The 20,971-nt window shown below is 44.7% G+C and overlaps 1 protein-coding gene across 1 annotated transcript in view; it reads left to right on the plus strand.

Moving 5' to 3' along the window:
* Positions 1-20,971, plus strand: part of zfr2 (zinc finger RNA binding protein 2) — a 36,186-nt gene that overhangs the window by 13,325 nt on the left and 1,890 nt on the right. The window contains 13 exon segments of the mRNA XM_034149700.1: positions 257-403; positions 405-498; positions 3,002-3,183; positions 4,840-4,959; positions 7,394-7,557; positions 9,116-9,242; positions 9,447-9,652; positions 10,192-10,360; positions 12,472-12,646; positions 18,702-18,790; positions 19,556-19,651; positions 20,171-20,282; positions 20,615-20,712. Of these exon segments, the coding sequence (XP_034005591.1) occupies positions 257-403; positions 405-498; positions 3,002-3,183; positions 4,840-4,959; positions 7,394-7,557; positions 9,116-9,242; positions 9,447-9,652; positions 10,192-10,360; positions 12,472-12,646; positions 18,702-18,790; positions 19,556-19,651; positions 20,171-20,282; positions 20,615-20,712 (1,779 nt within the window).

A 20,971-nucleotide genomic window follows, 5' to 3' on the forward strand; every position in this document is an offset into this window, starting at 1 on the left:
TTTAAGATATTTAAAATGGCACTGTCGTATACATTTAATTAATCCATTTGGTAATAGGTAATCAACTTAGGTACCCCTCCCATAAAAATGAAAATAAAAATGATAATAAAAATATTCCTAACTCATATTCGAATACCTGAATCATTTTGAATTTTCGATGAATCATTCCCATCCCTAATAATGAGACCTGATGGTGATGTAGTGCTGCTTAGTTGCCTCAGCTTTAAAGTTTGTTTCTCCTCCCGTCTCTCTGTAGGTGGTGAAACTTCACACCAAGCTGGGCAAACCCATCCCCTCCACTGAGCCGGTGCTGGTGAATTCAGCTCCAGTTCTCAGCACCTCGACAGCTGGGAAACCTGCCCCCTCCACAGCCTCTGTTGCCCCCGTCTCCACTGCTGCTGCTGCCCACCCTGCCCCCCCCCAGACAGCTGGCAGCCAAAACCACGGCAGCAGCAGCGCCTGTCAAGAGGCCAGCTCCCTCCAAAATAACTGTCATCTGTGAGTCTGTTTTGGTTTGTCTCTTTCTGTATTTTTCTTCGTTTTTAGTTTTATTCTCGGTCCAAGCGTCTTTGAGTTTTTAGAAAAGCGCTATATAGAAGTTTACTCAAGAACAGTACTGAGTAAATGTACTCTGTTACTTACTACCTCTGCATCTAGCACCATTACATTACTCTCGTTCCCTTCTCGTTCCCTTCCCTTTACACTTGTCCTGCTCTCCTCTCCGTTTCCTTTCTCGTTCCCTTCTCGTTCCCTTCCCTTTACACTTGTCCTGCTCTCCTCTCCGTTTCCTTTCTCGTTCCCTTCTCGTTCCCTTCCCTTTACACTTGTCCTGCTCTCCTCTCCGTCTCCCTTCTCGTTCCCTTCTCGTTCCCTTCTCGTTCCCTTCCCTTTACACTTGTCCTGCTCTCCTCTCCGTCTCCCTTCTCGTTCCCTTCCCTTTACACTTGTCCTGCTCTCCTCTCTGTCTCCCTTCTCGTTCCCTTCTCATTCCCTTCCCTTTACACTTGTCCTTCTCTCCTCTCTGTCTCCCTTCTCGTTCCCTTCTCATTCCCTTCCCTTTACACTTGTCCTGCTCTCCTCTCTGTCTCCCTTCTCGTTCCCTTCTCGTTCCCTTCCCTTTACACTTGTCCTGCTCTCCTCTCCGTCTCCCTTCTCGTTCCCTTCCCTTTACACTTGTCCTGCTCTCCTCTCTGTCTCCCTTCTCGTTCCCTTCTCGTTCCCTTCCCTTTACACTTGTCCTGCTCTCCTCTCCGTCTCCCTTCTCGTTCCCTTCCCTTTACACTTGTCCTTCTCTCCTCTCTGTCTCCCTTCTCGTTCCCTTCTCATTCCCTTCCCTTTACACTTACATCATTACATCAGACTTGAATAAACACTGAAGGAATGATTAATTGTTGGTTTTGAAGAAATTGCGACACCTAGTGGTGAAATTCAGAATAGCGGTTTGATGTTTGTCTTAGTATCAAACCGATAATAATAATAATAATAATAATAATAATAATATCTACCTCCTCAAACATCTTTAAGGTTTCATGTCAGCGTTTTCCAAAGATACTACACCCTCTGATGGAATATACCGCCTCCTAAATAACTCATATTTCAATGTTTATTCACCAGACTTTGAATAGAATTAGACATAGAAATTAGCTAAACTAGACTCAGAAGGTTCATCTCAAAGTCCCTCCTCGACTCCTCTCTCCCCCTCCTCCGGGATTTTACCTGGAAATCGATCAAGACACGCCATGTTGAAGGACGTCCCAATCGCTGTAATGCACACGGAGGAGTCGAGGAGGGGTGAGGGAGGAGACTTCCAGAGCTCCGCTTCCTCGCGCATCAGAGCTCCGCCCCCCAGCTCTACAGCCGTCTGCTCACTGCAGCTGTTCTGACTCAGAGCTCCGCCCCCCAGCTCTACAGCCGTCTGCTCACTGCAGCTGTTCTGACTCAGAACTCCGCCCCCACCTTCACAGCCGTCTGCTCACTGCAGCTGTTCTGACTCAGAGCTCCGCCCCCACCTTCACAGCCGTCTGCTCACTGCAGCTGTTCTGACTCAGAGCTCCGCCCCCACCTTCACAGCCGTCTGCTCACTGCGGCTGTGCTGACTCAGAGCTCCCCCCCCCACCTTCACAGCCGTCTGCTCACTGCAGCTGTTCTGACTCAGAGCTCCGCCCCCACCTTCACAGCCGTCTGCTCACTGCAGCTGTTCTGACTCAGAGCTCCGCCCCCACCTTCACAGCCGTCTGCTCACTGCAGCTGTGCTGACTCAGAGCTCCGCCCCCACCTTCACAGCCGTCTGCTCACTGCAGCTGTTCTGACTCAGAGCTCCGCCCCCCACCTTCACAGCCGTCTGCTCACTGCGGCTGTGCTGACTCAGAGCTCCGCCCCCCACCTTCACAGCCGTCTGCTCACTGCGGCTGTGCTGACTCAGAGCTCCGCCCCCACCTTCACAGCCGTCTGCTCAATGCGGCTGTGCTGACTCAGAGCTCCGCCCCCACCTTCACAGCCGTCTGCTCACTGCGGCTGTGCTGACTCAGAGCTCCGCCCCCACCTTCACAGCCGTCTGCTCACTGCGGCTGTGCTGACTCAGAGCTCCGCCCCCACCTTCACAGCCGTCTGCTCACTGCGACTGTGCTGACTCAGAGCTCCGCCCCCACCTTCACATCCGTCTGCTCACTGCAGCTGTTCTGACTCAGAGCTCCGCCCCCATCTTCACAGCCGTCTGCTCACTGCAGCTGTGCTGACTCAGAGCTCCGCCCCCACCTTCACATTCTCTGCTCACTGCAGCTGATCTAACCGTTAAAGGATGATCAGAGTCATTACATGTTTAAAGTGCTTCATTAAGAGTAAAATATATTAGTTTAGACGGAAGGAATTAAGATGCAAGGAAGGGACGCGAGTGAGGGAAAGGAGGAGGTGAAATATTCAATTGAGATGAGCCTAAAGAGTTCTCTAGCATCCCTTAAATGCATTCCCTAATTTCTCTTCATTATCTCTTCCTGCCACGCAGCCAATAAGCCGGTCAGCGCTCCAGTGGCTCCTCCTCCTCCTCCTCCGGTGGTTGTGGTTGTTTCTAAGGTGGATGAGCCGGTGTCAGCTCAGAAGATGGAGCCTCAGAGCGACGATGAGGACGGGGACAGAGCTGGAGGACAGGGGGACATCCAGCCTGTGGGACACGACTACGTGGAGGAGGTGAGAAGAACAGTGGAGAGATTGTGGATAAATATGTAAACAAGGCGTTGCACATGAATTAAAAACAGAATACAAACATAGTAAAGTAACATTTATTTATATAGCGCTTTTCACAGACAGTCACAAAACATTAAAACATCATAGGAATCATAAAAGAATAAATGACCACACAAGCCACGTGTTAAGAAGTGCTAAAAACACAATACTCAATAAAACACAATAAAAACATAGGATAAAATTGTAGAAACGCCATATTGACTGTAGAAACATTTATGTTATAGAAGATCTCTATCAAATACACAATATAGATATACAGAATAAGCTGGTATACACTTTTAATAGACCAACATACTTTTAACTAAATATAAATATAGGATAATGTTAAAGTAGTTGTGGTTATAACTTAATATGAGCTTACTGTGTAGCTTGGGACTAGACTATCAATCAATCAATGTTTATTTATATAGCCCAACATTACATTACATTTCATTTAGCTGACGCTTTTATCCAAAGCGACTTACAATTACCAATTACAGGGACATTCTCCCTGGAGTAACTGAGGGCTAAGTGCCTTACTCAAGGGCACACTAGTGGTGGTGTTCCAGGCGGGATTTGAACTCACAACCTTGCGATCTTCAGCCCACCTCACTATCCATTAGACCACCACTATCACAAATGTTACATTTGTCTCAGTGGACTTCACAGTTTGTACAGAATATCAGTATGACAATACGACACCCTCTGTCCTTAGACCCTCACATCGTACAAGGAAACACTTCCAGAGAAAACCCCCACAGTTTAAAGGGGAACATGGGAGAAACCTCAGGGAGAGCAACAGAGGAGGGATCCCTCTCCCAGGACGGACAGGGTGAGGGGAGAGGGTAGCAAGTAAGGAACAGAGGTGGAGAGGCACAACGTGTCTACGTACATGCACTCCCTTAGGATAGGGTGAGGGGAAAGAGTAGGAACTAAGATGTATGCGCCACATCTATACCATGAGCGCATTGCTCCTAAAAAGTGTTTCTGGCGCTGACACCAGTCAACAGACTAAGACTATTAAACACCTGAACTTTTTAAAGAACATCCAAAAACATTCATTGTTTATCTAATATATATTCCATTACATTACATTAGATGTTACTTGTTAGATGCTTTTATCCAAAGCGACTTACATACTCAATACTGTGGACAATCCCCACAGGAGCAATGTGGGGTGAAGTGTCTCAGGGACACAACGACATGCTGACTGCAGTGGGGTTTGAACCTGTGACCCCTGATCCCAACGCAAACGCACTAGACCACTGCGCCACACGCCTCCCTATATAATTCCATTCACTTGTATATAAACTGTTCTTGCACTATTTCTATTTTATTTGTATTACCTGCACATCTCACAACATTCTCTTGCACTGTTTGATCTGTTGTATGTCCTATATATTCATGTTGCTCTGTTGGAGCCTGGGACCTCAGTTTTTCATTGCCAAGTCTACACTAGCTGCTGAGCACATGATGATAAAGCCTTGAATCTGGAATCTAGTGTATTTCATTTTTACATGATATATGTTGAGTCCCTGTCTCATGATAAAGGATTGGGAGTGTTGCGTTCACTGTCTCGCACGATGTGTTTTTACCTGACATTTTGTGTGTGTGTTTCAGGTCCGAAACGATGACGGCAAAGTGATCCGGTTCCACTGTAAACTGTGTGAGTGCAGCTTCAACGACCCCAACGCTAAAGACATGCACCTGAAGGGAAGGAGGCACCGACTGCAGTACAAGGTATCTGTTAGGAACATCTCACTGTTCACCCAACACAGTCTCACGGCATTTCGTGTTATAGTCACGAAATTAATCTATTGATTCGTGTTCACCAACACGATGTCGCCATTTTTTTCGTGTCACACAGAACGATTTTAAAAGCAATGTAAATAATAACAAATTAGAAGGAAAAAGACATTTAAAAAAATACAGATTTAAGTATTCTGACACAGAACGATTTTAGAAGCAATGTATTTATATTGGTAGTGTGTTTCGTGCCTGCACCAAATAATAACAAATTAGAAGGAAAAAGAGATGACATAAAATACAGATGTCAGTATTCTGAGGCTCTGAGCCATTTCTTTTCCTCACTGACGGCAAAAAAACTCAGACATTATACAATTTAAAATAAAAGGGATAGGGTTAGGCTTAGGGTAAGATATTGAGTAAGAACATGTTTTTATGAACCACACAGCTTCTGGTCTTCCAAGACCCGACCGGACAAAAAGACGTGTTGCAGGCACGAAACATACTACCAATAGAAATACATTGCATTTAAAATCGTTCTGTGTGACACGAAAAAAAGGTGAAAATCGTGTTGGTGAACACGAATCAATAGATTACATTAATTTCGTGACTAATAACACAAAATGCCGTGAGACTGGGTTGGTTCACCGGCTTGAGCTTCAATCTCAGGATCCATGTATTTGTGATCCTCTCCAGAATGGAAGTAGTCATCACACGGTTCCTTCCCTTCACACTTGTTCTCTTCTCTCCTCCCCGTCTCCCTTCTCGTTTCCTTCCCTTCACACTTGTTCTCTTCTCTCCTCCCCGTCTCCCTTCTCGTTTCCTTCCCTTCACACTTGTTCTCTTCTCTCCTCCCCGTCTCCCGTCTCCCTTCCTTCCCTTCACACTTGTTCTCTTCTCTCCTCCCCGTCTCCCTTCCTTCCCTTCACACTTGTTCTCTTCTCTCCTCCCCGTCTCCCTTCTCGTTTCCTTCCCTTCACACTTGTTCTCTTCTCTCCTCCCCGTCTCCCTTCTCGTTTCCTTCCCTTCACACTTGTTCTCTTCTCTCCTACCCGTCTCCCTTCTCGTTTCCTTCCCTTCACACTTGTTCTCTTCTCTCCTCCCCGTCTCCCTTCTCGTTTCCTTCCCTTCACACTTGTTCTCTTCTCTCCTCCCCGTCTCCCTTCTCGGTTCCTTCCCTTCACACTTGTTCTCTTCTCTCCTCCCCGTCTCCCTTCTCGTTTCCTTCCCTTCACACTTGTTCTCTTCTCTCCTCCCCGTCTCCCTTCTCGTTTCCTTCCCTTCACACTTGTTCTCTTCTCTCCTCCCCGTCTCCCTTCTCGTTTCCGTCCCTTCACACTTGTTCTCTTCTCTCCTCCCCGTCTCCCTTCTCGTTTCCTTCCCTCACACTTGTTCTCCTTCTCCCCTCCTCCCCGTCTCCCTTCTCGTTTCCTTCCCTTCACACTTGTTCTCTTCTCTCCTCCCCTTCTCGTTTCCTTCCCTTCACACTTGTTCTCTTCTCTCCTCCCCGTCTCCCTTCTCGTTTCCTTCCCTTCACACTTGTTCTCTTCTCTCCTCCCCGTCTCCCTTCTCGTTTCCTTCCCTTCACACTTGTTCTCTTCTCTCCTCCCCGTCTCGTTTCCTTCCCTTCACACTTGTTCTCTTCTCTCCTCCCCTTCTCGTTTCCTTCCCTTCACACTTGTTCTCTTCTCTCCTCCCCGTCTCCCTTCTCGTTTCCTTCCCTTCACACTTGTTCTCTTCTCTCCTCCCCGTCTCCCTTCTCGTTTCCTTCCCTTCACACTTGTTCTCTTCTCTCCTCCCCGTCTCCCTTCTCGTTTCCTTCCCTTCACACTTGTTATCTTCTCTCCTCCCGTCTCCCTTCTCGTTTCCTTCCCTTCACACTTGTTCTCTTCTCTCCTCCCCGTCTCCCTTCTCGGTTCCTTCCCTTCACACTTGTTCTCTTCTCTCCTCTCCGTCTCCCTTTCTCGTTTCCTTCCCTTCACACTTGTTCTCTTCTCTCCTCCCAGTCTCCCTTCTCGTTTCCTTCCCTTCACACTTGTTCTCTTCTCTCCTTCCCCGTTCTCCCTTCTCTGTTCCTTCCCTTCACACTTGTTTCTCTTCTCTCCATCCCCGTCTCCCCTTCTCGTTTCCTTCCCTTCACACTTGTTCTCTTCTCTCCTCCCCGTCTCCCTTCCTTCCCCTTCACACTTGTTCTCTTCTCTCACTCCCCGTCTCCCTTCTCGTTTCCTTCCCTTCACACTTGTTCTCTTCTCTCCTCCCGTCTCCCTTCTCGTTTCCTTCCCTTCACACTTGTTCTCTTCTCTCCTCCCCGTCTCCCTTCTCGTTTCCTTCCCTTCACACTTGTTCTCTTCTCTCCTCCCCGTCTCCCTTCTCATTTCCTTCCCTTCACACTTGTTCTCTTCTCTCCTCTCCTCTCCTCTCCCTGCAGAAGAAGGTGAACCCCGAGCTCCCGGTGGAGATAAAGCCCAGTAATCGGGCCCGGAAGCTGCAGGAGAGTAAGCTGAAGAAGCAGAAGCAGAAGGCGTCGCTGAAGAGGCAACGAGACGACGAGCAGCGCTGGCACATGGAGATGAGGTCAGACTCCTGGCCAAAGTTAGTAACCTCAACTTCTTTACACCATACATGTGTTCTCTGTTGGAAAATGACAAAGGTAATAATCAGTAAATCCTAAAAGCTGATGGGATTTACTGTCAGCTTTCTTGCCTGTATATTAAAATACAGACTCTGAAACGGCACTGAGAGGATTTTATCATGACAACTGTACTTCCACATTAGGGTCTAATTTGACCGTTTTCTTTTAAATGCACATTTAGTGTTGTAACGGTAAAGCTGTATCGCGATATATAATCTAAGGACGTCATTTTAGGAGTTATTTGAGTTCCTTACACACTTAATGTATATAATATCCTGCTTTATATTTAGTTTACTGTAAATTGGTATTTCAACAAGTATATTTTCTACTTTTTTTAATGCTGTTTTATTTCGATTTTGATATGTTTACATTTTAGAATTGTTTATTTGTACTCTTTTAATGTATCTTACGTGCAATGCCTTGTCTTTTATGCTGCTGCAACGCAATCTTATAAACATCTTATCTTAATGTATCATGCTATAGTGCCACTAACAGGTACACTCAAATGTTTTTGGCTATAAAGAATATTATAGATTCTGTTATTTTAATTTGGTTCTCATTTCTTTAAGAGTCATTGTAAGCATTCATAATAATAATAATAGTGATATATAAAATAGTGGAGATGTTGTCTTACTTTGAAAGCCTCATGCTGTTCCAACACTATGATCAAATTGTCCTTCCTGTGCTTTATTTGAGGAAATGCCAGTTGTGTATCAGTTGATAACCTTCAAGAAACACAATGTTTTTAACACAAAGATGTCTGTATGATTATTTATCTCATGTCACTTTATTTTAGACCAGGGTTCGGCAACCTTTTTGATATGAAGTGCCATTAAAACACTTTTTTTTTTATCAGCGTGCCGACGATCGTGAATTATCAAAAGGAGGGGGGGGGGAGCCTCGCTGCGGGGAAGCAGTGTGTGGACCTGTCAGCGCAACTTACATGATGCAGAATTTAACAAACAAATTTAAATAATTGGTAAACGGCATAATAATAAGGACGACCGTCCGTTCTGTGATTCTCCAGAACACACAGATGGCCAGTCCGCCCCTGTGTAGCATGTTATTTCAATGAGAGATGAGCAGATCGCCACTGGGCTTTCAACTAAAGACACAGCCACGCAAAAACTACGGCATTTGTACAGCTCCTTATGGGTACTGCAATTTGTGAAGTGCTTTCCTCTGTGGTGAAACGATCAGCCCTGCACCACGGAGGAAAGCGGCAGAAAGTCGCCTGGAGTTAAAGAGAGCGGGGCTGCGCTGCGTGCATGGCTTCCTTCTGCAGGTAACAGGGAGACGCGCTGTGGCGGCGGTCTCGTTCAGGATCCGAAAATAACATTTAAATATTTTGCACACTTATTCCACGTATTCCTAGTGTGCCACTGGTTACGGTGCCGCGTGCCAATGGTGGCAAGCGTGCCAGGGGTGGCCGACCCCTGTTTTAGACTATAGTGCATTTTCATGGACTGCCTGTGGGAGTAAATGACTCAATAAGTGTTATTGATCCCCCTGCTGCAGGCGGTACGAGGAGGACATGTACTGGAGGAGGATGGAGGAGGAGCAGATGTACTGGGGGGATCAGAGGCGCAGGATGGTGCCCCCCCCACTGATGAGCCGCCCTGGGATGCCCGTACCCCCCCTGCTGGTGAGTGCTAGTACTGCTGTGCTCACAATCACATTAGTCAAAGTCAACTTTATTTATTTCAGGATTTAATCAAAAAATGAATTGAATGAATCGATTTTGTAAAAAAGTGAGAATTTGTAAATGAAAAAATCAGGATCCTGAAAATTTGTAAAAGAAGCTGATTGCTGATAGTGTAATCACTTCATCCCCCCTCTCTATTTACAGACGTGTGTGCGTCGGCCAGACTCCCCCGATGACAGGCACATCATGGCCAAACACTCCACCATCTACCCGGTGGAGGAGGAGCTGCAGGCGGTGCAGAGGATCGTCTCTCACTCCGAGCGGGCGCTGAAGCTGGTCTCTGACTCTCTGCTGGAGAAGGAGGATCCACCTGTGGAGACTGAAGCTGCTGAGGAAGGAGACGAGAAGGGGTAACGAGGGGCTTCTGGTACTCTGCTTTATGTATGTAGAGAGGAGACGAGAAGGGGTAAAGAGGGGCTTCTGGTACTCTGCTTTATGCATGTAGGGAGGAGACGAGAAGGGGTAACGAGAGGGTTCTGGTACTCTGCTTTATGCATGTAGGGAGGAGACGAGAAGGGGTAACAAGGGGCTTCTGGTACTCTGCTTTATGCATGTAGGGAGGAGACGAGAAGGGGTAAAGAGAGGCTTCTGGTACTCTGCTTTAATGAAACACTGCATTTTCTATAAGGTAAATATTACCCGCTGGCGCTAATGGGTATAAATGGCAATCTTTTGGGCCATTTTTTCAATCTGTCTTCATATTGACCATTTGTAACAACAGAGGGTGCTACATAACACACTTTCAGGAAAAGTCACGGACTGGGAGACTTGAATATTTTATTGAAAAAAAGTTACATACAATCAAGAAACAGCTGCGGGTAAAATGTACCCGTTGGCGGTTCTAGTGTTAAAGGAACCACCTCAGCTGAATAACGTGTTTCTCTCGCAGCACGGAGAACTCTCCTCGGGTCCTGAAAGGCGTGATGAGGGTGGGCATCCTGGCTAAAGGCCTGCTTCTTCGCGGGGACAGAAATGTGGAACTGATCCTTCTGACGGCTAAGAAACCCACCATCACTCTGCTGAAGAACATCGCCAAGAATCTGCCCAAAGAACTGCAGGTAAGAGAACCTCGCCGGTGTATTTAGGACATTGGTTGAGGCTAATGGAGGGAGGAACTGTGGTAAACCTGGAATTCACAACACTGACTCTCTTACGTTTACATTTGTATCTTAAAATATTTTTGCATTTCGTGACATACACTTGGATTATAAAATGTAGATCCGAACAAAAACAGCGAGAAAAAAAGGCTGTGTTATCAGAAGTTTGTTAAATGTCATGCAAGTCTATTTAAAAAGAAAATGTGCTGCCTTGTGTCATAAGAGCAGGACATTAGCGACTGAAGCTCTGTATTGTTATGTAACAAACAGAGTGGGAACGAGAAGACAAACAGTCAAAACGTCGTGAGGAAGTAACGGCAGAACTCCCACGAGTTAGCAAACAAAACGCAAACCTGAGATGGGTTTCTGTCAAACGCTAGAGCAGCTCATTCATCATTTGTGAACAGCTGTTCTCCACAGCCAGAAACAACAGAGCAGTTTGTCCTCCACACTTTATATAATTATGACTATAAAAGGGATTGTTTGGCTGTTTTGAGGTGGGTTCGAATGAGATGCTAATCCATGGTTTTCACCTCTTTACTGCAACGTAGAGAGGTGAAAATACTCTAAATATAGAGTCCACTTTTACTCATATTGATTATTTGTATGTGTGTTTTGCTGCTACAATGGTTTTCAGAACATTGCTTCACTTCCTGATGCTGTCCAATAGCCGCGTTCACACCGCAGTACTTTTCTCACCTTAGTTCCGAAATGTCGCGTTCACACCAAAAAGAGCCGGAACTCAAATGAGTTAATCAGAACCTTTTTACCCCCTTTTCCGTCCCTGCTAGAGAGCAGGTACTTTCGTGGGAGAAAAAGGTTCCTATGTGTGATTGGCTGGGCAGATTGCAAACCACGCCCCGTAAAACTCAAAAAAGTTTTGTGAAGCTGCCATTTTATTATCCTCGCATTAGCATTATTAGCATTAGCCCAGCGCACAAACGCAGAGAGACTAACTTATGGCAACACAAAAGAAAACATGGGAGCGGTGGAGATGAGGAGGTGTCGGCGTTCTGGCGATTTACTCTGAAGGCTTCAGTAGAAGCTGCTGGGAGTCCCAGCAGCTTCTACTGAAGCCAGACCCCAACTCCGGGGACTTCCGGCCGGGGACTTCGGGTGGCAGTATACGCCGTGAAGTTGTTTGCGGCCTGCCAGTAAACCCAAAGCAGAAGAAGAAGAAGTGACGTCAGCGGCTTCATTTGCCTAATCCTCCCTCAGGGACTTATTCCGGTGTGAACGCGATCTGTACTTAGTTCATGAGAACTAAAGAGTTCTCATGAACTAAGTTCTGATGAACCTTTGTGGGAAAAGTACTGCGGTGTGAACGCGCCTATTGCTTCACTTCCTGATGGTGCTTCTGTCTGTTTCTCTAAATTAAAGCTTCTCCAACCTCAATCTACTTCAGATAAAACACTGACCATGGATACCTGGTACCTCATACAACCCCACTCCAAAACATCTCTTGTATTCTCTTATATCTCTTTTGACTTGATAATACTAGAAGTTAAAGTTGTCATTATCAGCTCTCTGTGGATTTACAGTATCAGTTCACATGATTTGATGGTTCAGAACTGCTTGTATTCAAAGTTAACTGGTCTAAATCCATTAAGTCTGTTTCTTGTAATGCTTTCTGGCTTTGGGAGAAAACGTGTTCATGTTCACAAATGACTGAACTGCCTTTTTAGCCTGAACAAACATTTCCATCTGAGCTCCACACCACAGAGGATTGCCTCCAAACACAGGGTTTGACGTGTTGTAATTCCTCCCTCTTCCTCCCTCCTGCTGTAATGTTTGATTGAAGCTGCTTTTGACTGATCTTTAGATGCACTGCCTGGTTATGACACCTGAATCCTACAGAGTGAGATGGGGCTTTTTTATTATTATTAAACCACCATCACAATCACAAACATTAAATGTGAAATGTTTCAATGATAACACCCTTGTTAAATACCTTGAAAAGAAAGAAATTGCCTAACTAGGGGGTTAAAAACATACCAGTATTGCCCTATGAGGCTTTTCTCTGCCCCGCCTCCTCTGTAGTGAGTAATCCCAAGTGTCCTTTGAACCGGCAGACATTTTCTGAAGATCAGTATGAGGTGCAGGCTCACCCCGAGGAGGCCAACATCGTGATATTTTCAAGCAAGGAGCCCAAAATGCAGGTGACCATTTCTCTCACCTCGCCGCTGATGAGGGAGGACTCTGCTTCTGAGAAGGACAAGCAGGCAGGAGGAAAAGCGGCTGAGAAAGGTTAGAGAAGCCAAAGCTTTCAGTACCAGGCGACCAGATGTAAGCGATGTGTGTAATACACTTATATATAATATTTATTTATATATATATATATATACCCCTCGCTCCACCCTTCCACCCATAACCAGCCTAATTGTTTAGGCTGAGAAGCTTAAATCACACCAAAAGAGAAGTGGGACTTTTAACCAAGCCCACGTTCAACTTTTTATTTTCTTTACCCCCTGAAATAAGATTTAACTCGCATTCATTTGTCCCCACTTTTTTCTCATTTTACCCCCATTTTTTTTGCGGCTTACAATATTCCCCCCCGAATTTCTTTATTTGTTTTTCCGACAACATGGGAATCAAAAGCCGGGCTCTCCGACCTTTCTGTGCCACGAGGGTGTGTGTTGACCCTGTGAACACACACTCACATGAAACCTTTGGGGAAACTACAGTAACTGAGGATGATGTTCGGATAATGCCCAGGGATGAAAAAACACTTCAAATGATGGAAATATTCTTCCACAAATATCTACTTTTCTTAGACTTCTTGTGGCGTTTTGGTCACGATTCCTAACGAGAGGATTTTTGAGGTCCAGTGATTTCCCCTCCCCTCATCTCTCATCCCTGCTTCCTTCTGTGGCATTATCAGAGAAGAGGTGCTGGAGTGTCTTTTTATGCACTTACAATGATCAGTGTTAAAATAATAAAGCTCAACAGTGAGGTCCAGGAAGTGAGGATCCCATTCAAACTATCACGGGAAGTGTTTGACTATCATCTTGTTACTATCCAAAATAGAAAAGCTATGAGGTTGTGATAGGAAAAGATCATATATGTCCTTATGTTATCCAGATATACATGTATTATTTGCAATGTCATGGAGCAGTACTACACTACCCACAATCCTTCATTGTTCGAGCAACATCTCTGATGACATCACTCACTGTACTGCATGTTGAACAAAGGATCCAGAATTACAATTGTCTTTACCTGCACTTAGAGAAGAGGACAGTAACAGTAGAGATCTGTGTCTTCAGGCTTAAAACAATACTGTACATCAGTGGGAAACACTTCATCACAGCTAATGATGCTAATAATTCAATCGTCAGAGTAAACCATTGTAATATTATGGCGCATTTCCACTGCAGGGCCTCGCACGGCTCAGTACGGTATAGTTAGGCCTTGGTAGGCCAGGCTCACTTTATGCTGCGTTTCCATTACAGTTTAGGAACTGGGGCAGTAACTATAGTAACGCAGTGTAGGCGGAGCCGTGACGTCATCTTCAATGAGAAACACAAAACCAACATCAGCCGTTAGCTGTTAGCACTCAGAGCTCACAGCTCCTCATATCTGTTCAGAAACTAGACAAAAGTTAAACAAGTACAAACCACAGACTGCCTGTGTCATGGTGAATACAGTCGCTGCTTTATTTATGTCTGTAGGCCGTTGTTGTGAGTGTGGACTGTGGGAACATATACAACGTTAGCTTAGCCGATCTCCATTCAGAAAACACGCATTTTAAAAGGTTTTTCGCCTGCTGTCTGTCTGCAGACTTGACAAAGCATTAATTCATGGTTTTTACTAACCGGTATCAGTATGTTGTTACTTCGGCATCATTTTGAAACGTGTATTACAATTAAATCACGGTCAAATATGTTCATTGTGTTGTAGTTGTAGCCCCCTTGCGTCACTAGTTTAGCATATTCAGCCCGGTTGTTGGCCCGGAAAGAACCTGGATTTTGGAGAGCCAGAAAAACTGTGAAAAAGTACTCGTTAGCCGGAACTACGCCTAGTGGAAACGCAACAAAAAACGGGCCGGGTTTGGCACGGCACGCTTAAACTGTGCTATGTGCTGCAGTGGAAATGCTCCATTAGATGTTAAAGTAGTGTCTGTAGACGCTGCATTAGGATATAAAACCCTGACAAGCCAAGGGAATCACAGTTTAAGTGTTAGCCTGATCCCCTATAGCTTTTCATTTAAAAATAAATCGACGCTGATCAGCGATATAAGATGACATTATGTAATTGTTAGCGTGACCCACCAGCGTAATTGGGCTCCTTGTAAATTATAAAATTGCACCGTTGTCTTAACTCTTCAGAAGACCTCAGAATCTGTATTTACCACCAGTCACATGACAGCGAATGTGAGGCGTCATCTTATGTTCATTTATTACAAATCTACAGATGCAAATAGACAAAGTGAAGTAGTATAAACATCTAAATGTAATCTGAAACATGACATGTAATGAGAGCAAAGAAAATAGCCTGCCACAAAATAATTATATTCAGAGTCTTCTAACTTTACCGGTTTCCAGTGTTTCTAATCTTTTTTTTAGAATCAAATATTTAATAACCACGATTCATCTCGTAAGTGATTGGCTAAGATCCACGCTTCAAACTCTTAACTTTTCTGATGGGAAACTCACGTCCAGAACCAGAGCTTTCACTGTTGAGCTAATGGATTCAATTAGTAAATCATATTCATTGCCCACCCCCTCATTAGGAATAAAGGTTGCTGCTGATATCATTGTGCTGCAAACACTCCTCCACCTGCTCCAGTAACTGTCAGTATTTTAACGTGTATTTTTTTCCCATTTGGAAAACATGATAGAAATGTTTTCTGTGTCTTTTTTTATTTATTATTTTGACTTTTGTTTGGGTTTGTTGATCAGAGCCCCTCCTCCTGAATCAGCAGACCTAGACAAACCAGTGGCTCGTCCACATACCACTGAGAAAACAAAGTGTTAAAGTTACCAGGCTGCCCGTGTTTATTAAGCTTCTTAGAAGAGGAACTACTCTCGTTCAACTTCTGCTAAATCAGCAGAGTGGTGCAGGGATGTCAGTTTCTGTGTCGGACCCTGAAGGCAGCATCTCTTTGGTTCAATGGGATTTCTCAATGGGATTTTGGATTATTGCAGGAAATAATCTGTGACAAACAAACGTTTATGATACTTACACGATGATTTTTTAAGTAAAAAGATAACGTAAGGCTATAAAGGAACTACAGCACGGTCACATGACTTCACGTCACAACCGCTAAGCTAAAGGCGGCTAATGTTGTGCTATAAAGGAACTACAGCACGGTCACATGACTTCACGTCACCACCGCTAAGCTAAAGGAGGCTAATGTTGGGCTATAAAGGAACTACAGCACGGTCACATGACTTCACGTCACCACCGCTAAGCTAAAGGTGGCTAATGTTGTGCTATAAAGGAACTACAGCACGGTCACATGACTTCACGTCACCACCGCTAAGCTAAAGGCGGCTAATGTTGGGCTATAAAGGAACTACAGCACGGTCACATGACTTCACGTCACCACCGCTAAGCTAAAGGCGGCTAATGTTGTTGCTATAAAGGAACTACAGCACGGTCACATGACTTCACGTCACCACCGCTAAGCTAAAGGTGGCTAATGTTGTGCTATAAAGGAACTACAGCACGGTCACATGACTTCACGTCACCACCGCTAAGCTAAAGGCGGCTAATGTTGAGCTATAAAGGAACTACAGCACGGTCACATGACTTCACGTCACCACCGCTAAGCTAAAGGCGGCTAATGTTGTGCTATAAAGGAACTACAGCACGGTCACATGACTTCACGTCACCACCGCTAAGCTAAAGGTGGCTAATGTTGGGCTATAAAGGAACTACAGCACGATCACATGACTTCACGTCACCACCGCTAAGCTAAAGGCGGCTAATGTTGAGCTATAAAGGAACTACAGCACGGTCACATGACTTCACGTCACCACCGCTAAGCTAAAGGCGGCTAATGTTGGGCTATAAAGGAACTACAGCACGGTCACATGACTTCACGTCACCACCGCTAAGCTAAAGGCGGCTAATGTTGGGCTATAAAGGAACTACAGCACGGTCACATGACTTCACGTCACCACCGCTAAGCTAAAGGCGGCTAATGTTGGGCTATAAAGGAACTACAGCACGGTCACATGACTTCACGTCACCACCGCTAAGCTAAAGGCGGCTAATGTTGGGCTATAAAGGAACTACAGCACGGTCACATGACTTCACGTCACCACCGCTAAGCTAAAGGCGGCTAATGTTGGGCTATAAAGGAACTACAGCACGGTCACATGACTTCACGTCACCACCGCTAAGCTAAAGGCGGCTAATGTTGGGCGTGATGACGTTTAGTCGTCTTATTTAGACGCTTGTTAGCAACCTGCGTTTTTTAAATCCACCAGTGGGTATTTTATGTCGTAGAATGAAACGTTAAAATCTCTTCAGCTTGTGTTAACCATAGACCTTATATTCGGCTAACAGGAAGTGCTAAAATGCTGACTCATTCCCGTGTTTTAAGACTCATTCCTGCACCACTCTATCCCTCTCTCTAAGAGTTATGATAAATACGGGTCTTTGATTCTCAGTGGTATTGAAGTGTAGGCTTCAAAAAGTGGCTTTGTTTTTGTCATGTATTTCCCTGCAAGTAAGCTAACGTGTTTCTGCTTCAGTTCTGGAGAAGATAGACGTGTGGAAAGCCCCAACGTTATTCTCAGGAATCATTACTTAATCATCAGTAACCTCAATGAATATGTCTCTTAATTTATCCTCAAACTGTCCCATCAAATGAACACCGTAATCCAAAAAACTATATTTATTTCTAAACTAACATAACTGTGTTTTCTCCCTTTGTGGCTTTTTATATATGTTATACTGTCTTTAAAATATAGAGGCCTAAAGGGAAAGAACTATCTTCAGTGTTGTGCCTTTATCCGCATGAAAGGTGTCTAACCCCTCGATTCCACCGGGTCCGGCTGCGTCGCGTTACGGCCGCGTTACGGCTGCGCCGCGGCGTTCGCAAAGATCGTGGCCACTCTAGTCAATGGGTGCTATTCCACCAGACACGCCGCGTTACGGCTCAGAAGCGTCCCAGAAGCGTCTCGGCACTGGGCTCCGCTCAAAATAGGACGCAAGTCCATTTTCGAGGCGTTGCATAGGCGACGGGCAGGAGGTGGACCGGTCAGAGCATCCAGCCCATCTCCAAACTAAACTAATTTTGCAGACCCTATCCCTCCATAGTCTTTCAAGTCGGAGAAATGCCAGCGTTCTCCTCCGGTTTACAGGCACTGTGTAAATTATATATATATAGAATAATTATGATGATGAATGCACTAAAATACAGCAACACATCTTTGATTCATGTCGTTTATAACTGGGATATTACAATTATTATTAACTTTGTCTGTACAAAGTAGCCTGTCCAAGAAATATGCCCAAATCAACAAAAACTGCGAGCCGGCAGGCAAGACTCTCCGCTTCTGAAACGCTCCTGAAACGCGCCCGGTAGGGTATGACGCCGGAGGAGGCCGGACCAAAACCGCGGCGCAGACGGACCCGGTGGAATCGAGGGGTTCTTGTAGAGGAGTTATAGGAATTGGGGGCTAATTAAAACATGTCATTCAGAATGAGAGCATCTTTCCAAAAGGATGAAGTCTCTGTTTCATGATGAAGAGTTGTAGAAAGTATTTGAAGCTCAAACTCTTTTTTTAATTCAGGCTTCTTTTGTGTAGAAGAAATCCAAAACACTCAAGAGTTCAAGCTCATTACATTTAGCTTTAATCCAAAGTGCAAATATAGTCGCTTCAAATAAGCCAAAGCATTAGAAGTGTTGGTGCATTAGCTTCAAATGGGCTTAACTCTTTAAGTGCCAGAGTAAAGCTGGTGGGTTTTCAGTGACGAAAGATGTGTAGGCTTTCTGCTGTCCTGATGTCAATGGGGAGCTCAGAAAACTAAAAGTTAAATCCAACTCCGTCCCCACTCGTCTCTGAATGACTTTTTTGAACACATGTTTCTGTAAGCTTCCACGCCAAAGAAAATATCTGTAAAACACGTCGTCTGATGATCAAATGCTTTCTTTTCTCTCATATCTTCCCCTCATTATTATTCTCACAAAACCAAAGAGGAAATGTCCTGAGATAAACACGAGTGTTTTTATAATTTCTCCCCTGCTCACCCTCTGTATATGAACACTTGCTATGTGCTGCACAGTCCTTTTTATTAGCGTTAATTTGACTGTAACTCATGAGCTCGTGCACGTCTTCTCCCCCAGGTGAGGCTGAGGAGGAGCCCACTGATCTGCTGAATAAGACGAAGTGTCTGGAAAACCTCGCTTCTCTCCGCCATGCTAAATGGTTTCAGGTAAATCCTTCACAAGCATGTCAAAATGTCTAAAGAGACCCTATTTTGGGGGGTTTTCCCTTTCCTGTGGTGTGCATGTAAATGTTCTGCAAATGCTAAAATCCCAAAGTTCCAAAACATATGGTACGCTCGCGCTCCTATTGGCTAGCGCTGCAACACATTGTACGTGATAAGGTACGGGTTAAGAGGCGGGACATCTCTAAGCGGTTGACCAATCACAACAGAGCCGGCCAGCTAACCAATCAGAGCAGACTGGGCTCTGGTTTCAGACAGAGGGTGAAAAGAGGTGCTGCAGCACAGGCAGTATGAGAAAAATAAAGAGCTTTTTGAACATTAAAGCATGGAGACAATAAATACACATCAGCCTGAAAATTAACAGAATATGTCCTCTTTAAAAAAAAAAAAAAAAAGCTCCATAATGTGTGAGTTGGTATTGATTTAAAAAATATATACTGTAATATATGGAATAAGTGGAGGAGTGGGGGAACTTTAAGTGAACTGACCTCACTTCCTTTTAGGCTTAAAATTGTGGGATTTTGTGTAAAAATACAGATAGCATTTCTGTGACTCGACAGAAGAAAAACCACTATTTTACATATTATTCTGTATCCACACAGAACAGGAGGCTAGATTTGAGATTAATCTAAAATGTTTGAGCTTTTTGTCTTTCTAATAATCAGTGAGATGTAATATTAGCATTGTGAGGAGCCCAGTCTTTATAAATGATGCTCATTATCTGATGTACTTCTCCCCTCCTCTCTGCAGGCTCGTGCTAACGGGCTGCAGTCCTGTGTGATCATCATCAGAGTGCTGAGGGATTTATGTCAGAGAGTTCCCACCTGGGGGAAGATGCCCGGCTGGGTGAGAGGCCTCAACTCTTTACATTATTATTATTATGAATTCAGTTTTAGTGTTTCCTCAGTAAGGTGTTATACTATATTGTCTCATCTCTGGAAGCATGTGCATTGTTTGTACATTTACTTTTTAGTCTTCTGCCCTTTTTTTGTATATCTCTCTCCACTGGGGCTTTCTGTGAAAACAATAATGTATGTGTGTGTGTGTGTGTGTGTGTGTGTGTGTGTGTGTGTGTGTGTGTGTGTGTGTGTGTGTGTGTGGTGTGTGGTGTGTGTGTGGTGTGTGTGTGTGTGTGTGTGGTGTGTGTGTGGTGTGTGTGTGTGTGTGTGTGTGTGTGTGTGTGTGTGTGTGTGTGTGTGTGTGTGTGTGTGTGTGTGTGTGTGTGTGTGTGTGTGTGTGTGTGTGTGTGTGTGTGTGTGTGTGTGTGTTGTGTGTGTGTGTGTGTGTGTGTGTGTGTGTGTGTGTGTGTGTGTGTGTGTGTGTGTGTGTGTGTGTGTGTGTGTGTGTGTGTGTGTGTGTGTCCAGGCGATGGAGCTGCTGGTGGAGAAGGTGATCAGCAGTGCTTCAGGTCCTCTGAGCCCCGGGGAGGCGATGCGTCGAGTCTTGGAGAGCATCTCCACCGGCATCCTGCTGCCAGGTCACACTACTTTATCACTTCTAGGGTTTCTCTCTGACAAAAATAACTCTTAACAAAAAAAGAAGCACCACTCTAAGATCTTTTGTTTACCATGGATATGCTCTTAAATGTGCTGGAAATAAATAGGTCATTCAGCATGAAAAACCAATTCAATGACAAATGTACTCAAGAAAGCTCTGACCACTAGGAAGAAAAGATTCATTTACTTATCTACCATTCCTCCCTCTGGTGCTATGACATCAACTTGTAAACTTTAATTTTTCACTCAGATTTAGTGACTTTCATTATCTCATTTACACGTTTAACTTATTTAACGTGCTTTTCTCCCTCAGACGGCCCGGGGCTGATGGACCCGTGTGAGAAAGACACCACGGACACTTTGGACACCATGATGCTCCAGGCCAGAGAGGACATCACAGCTAGCGCACAGGTACACACCGAGTATAATTTAGGCTGAAAAACTTAATTCTGATTCTGAGATTTTAATGTTTTGTTCCACTACATAAAATAAAACTTCAGTAAATACCCCACTGGTGAATTTAAAAACAGCGGTTGCTAACAAGTGTTAAAATGTGACGACTAAACGTCATCACGCCCAACATTAGCCGCCTTTAGCTTAGCGGTGGAGACGTGAAGTCATGTGACCGTTTATAGCCCAACATTAGCTTTTAATAAAGATATTAAATAAA

This window comes from Trematomus bernacchii, unplaced genomic scaffold (genome assembly GCF_902827165.1).
Source record: "Trematomus bernacchii unplaced genomic scaffold, fTreBer1.1, whole genome shotgun sequence".
Lineage (NCBI taxonomy): Eukaryota > Metazoa > Chordata > Actinopteri > Perciformes > Nototheniidae > Trematomus > Trematomus bernacchii.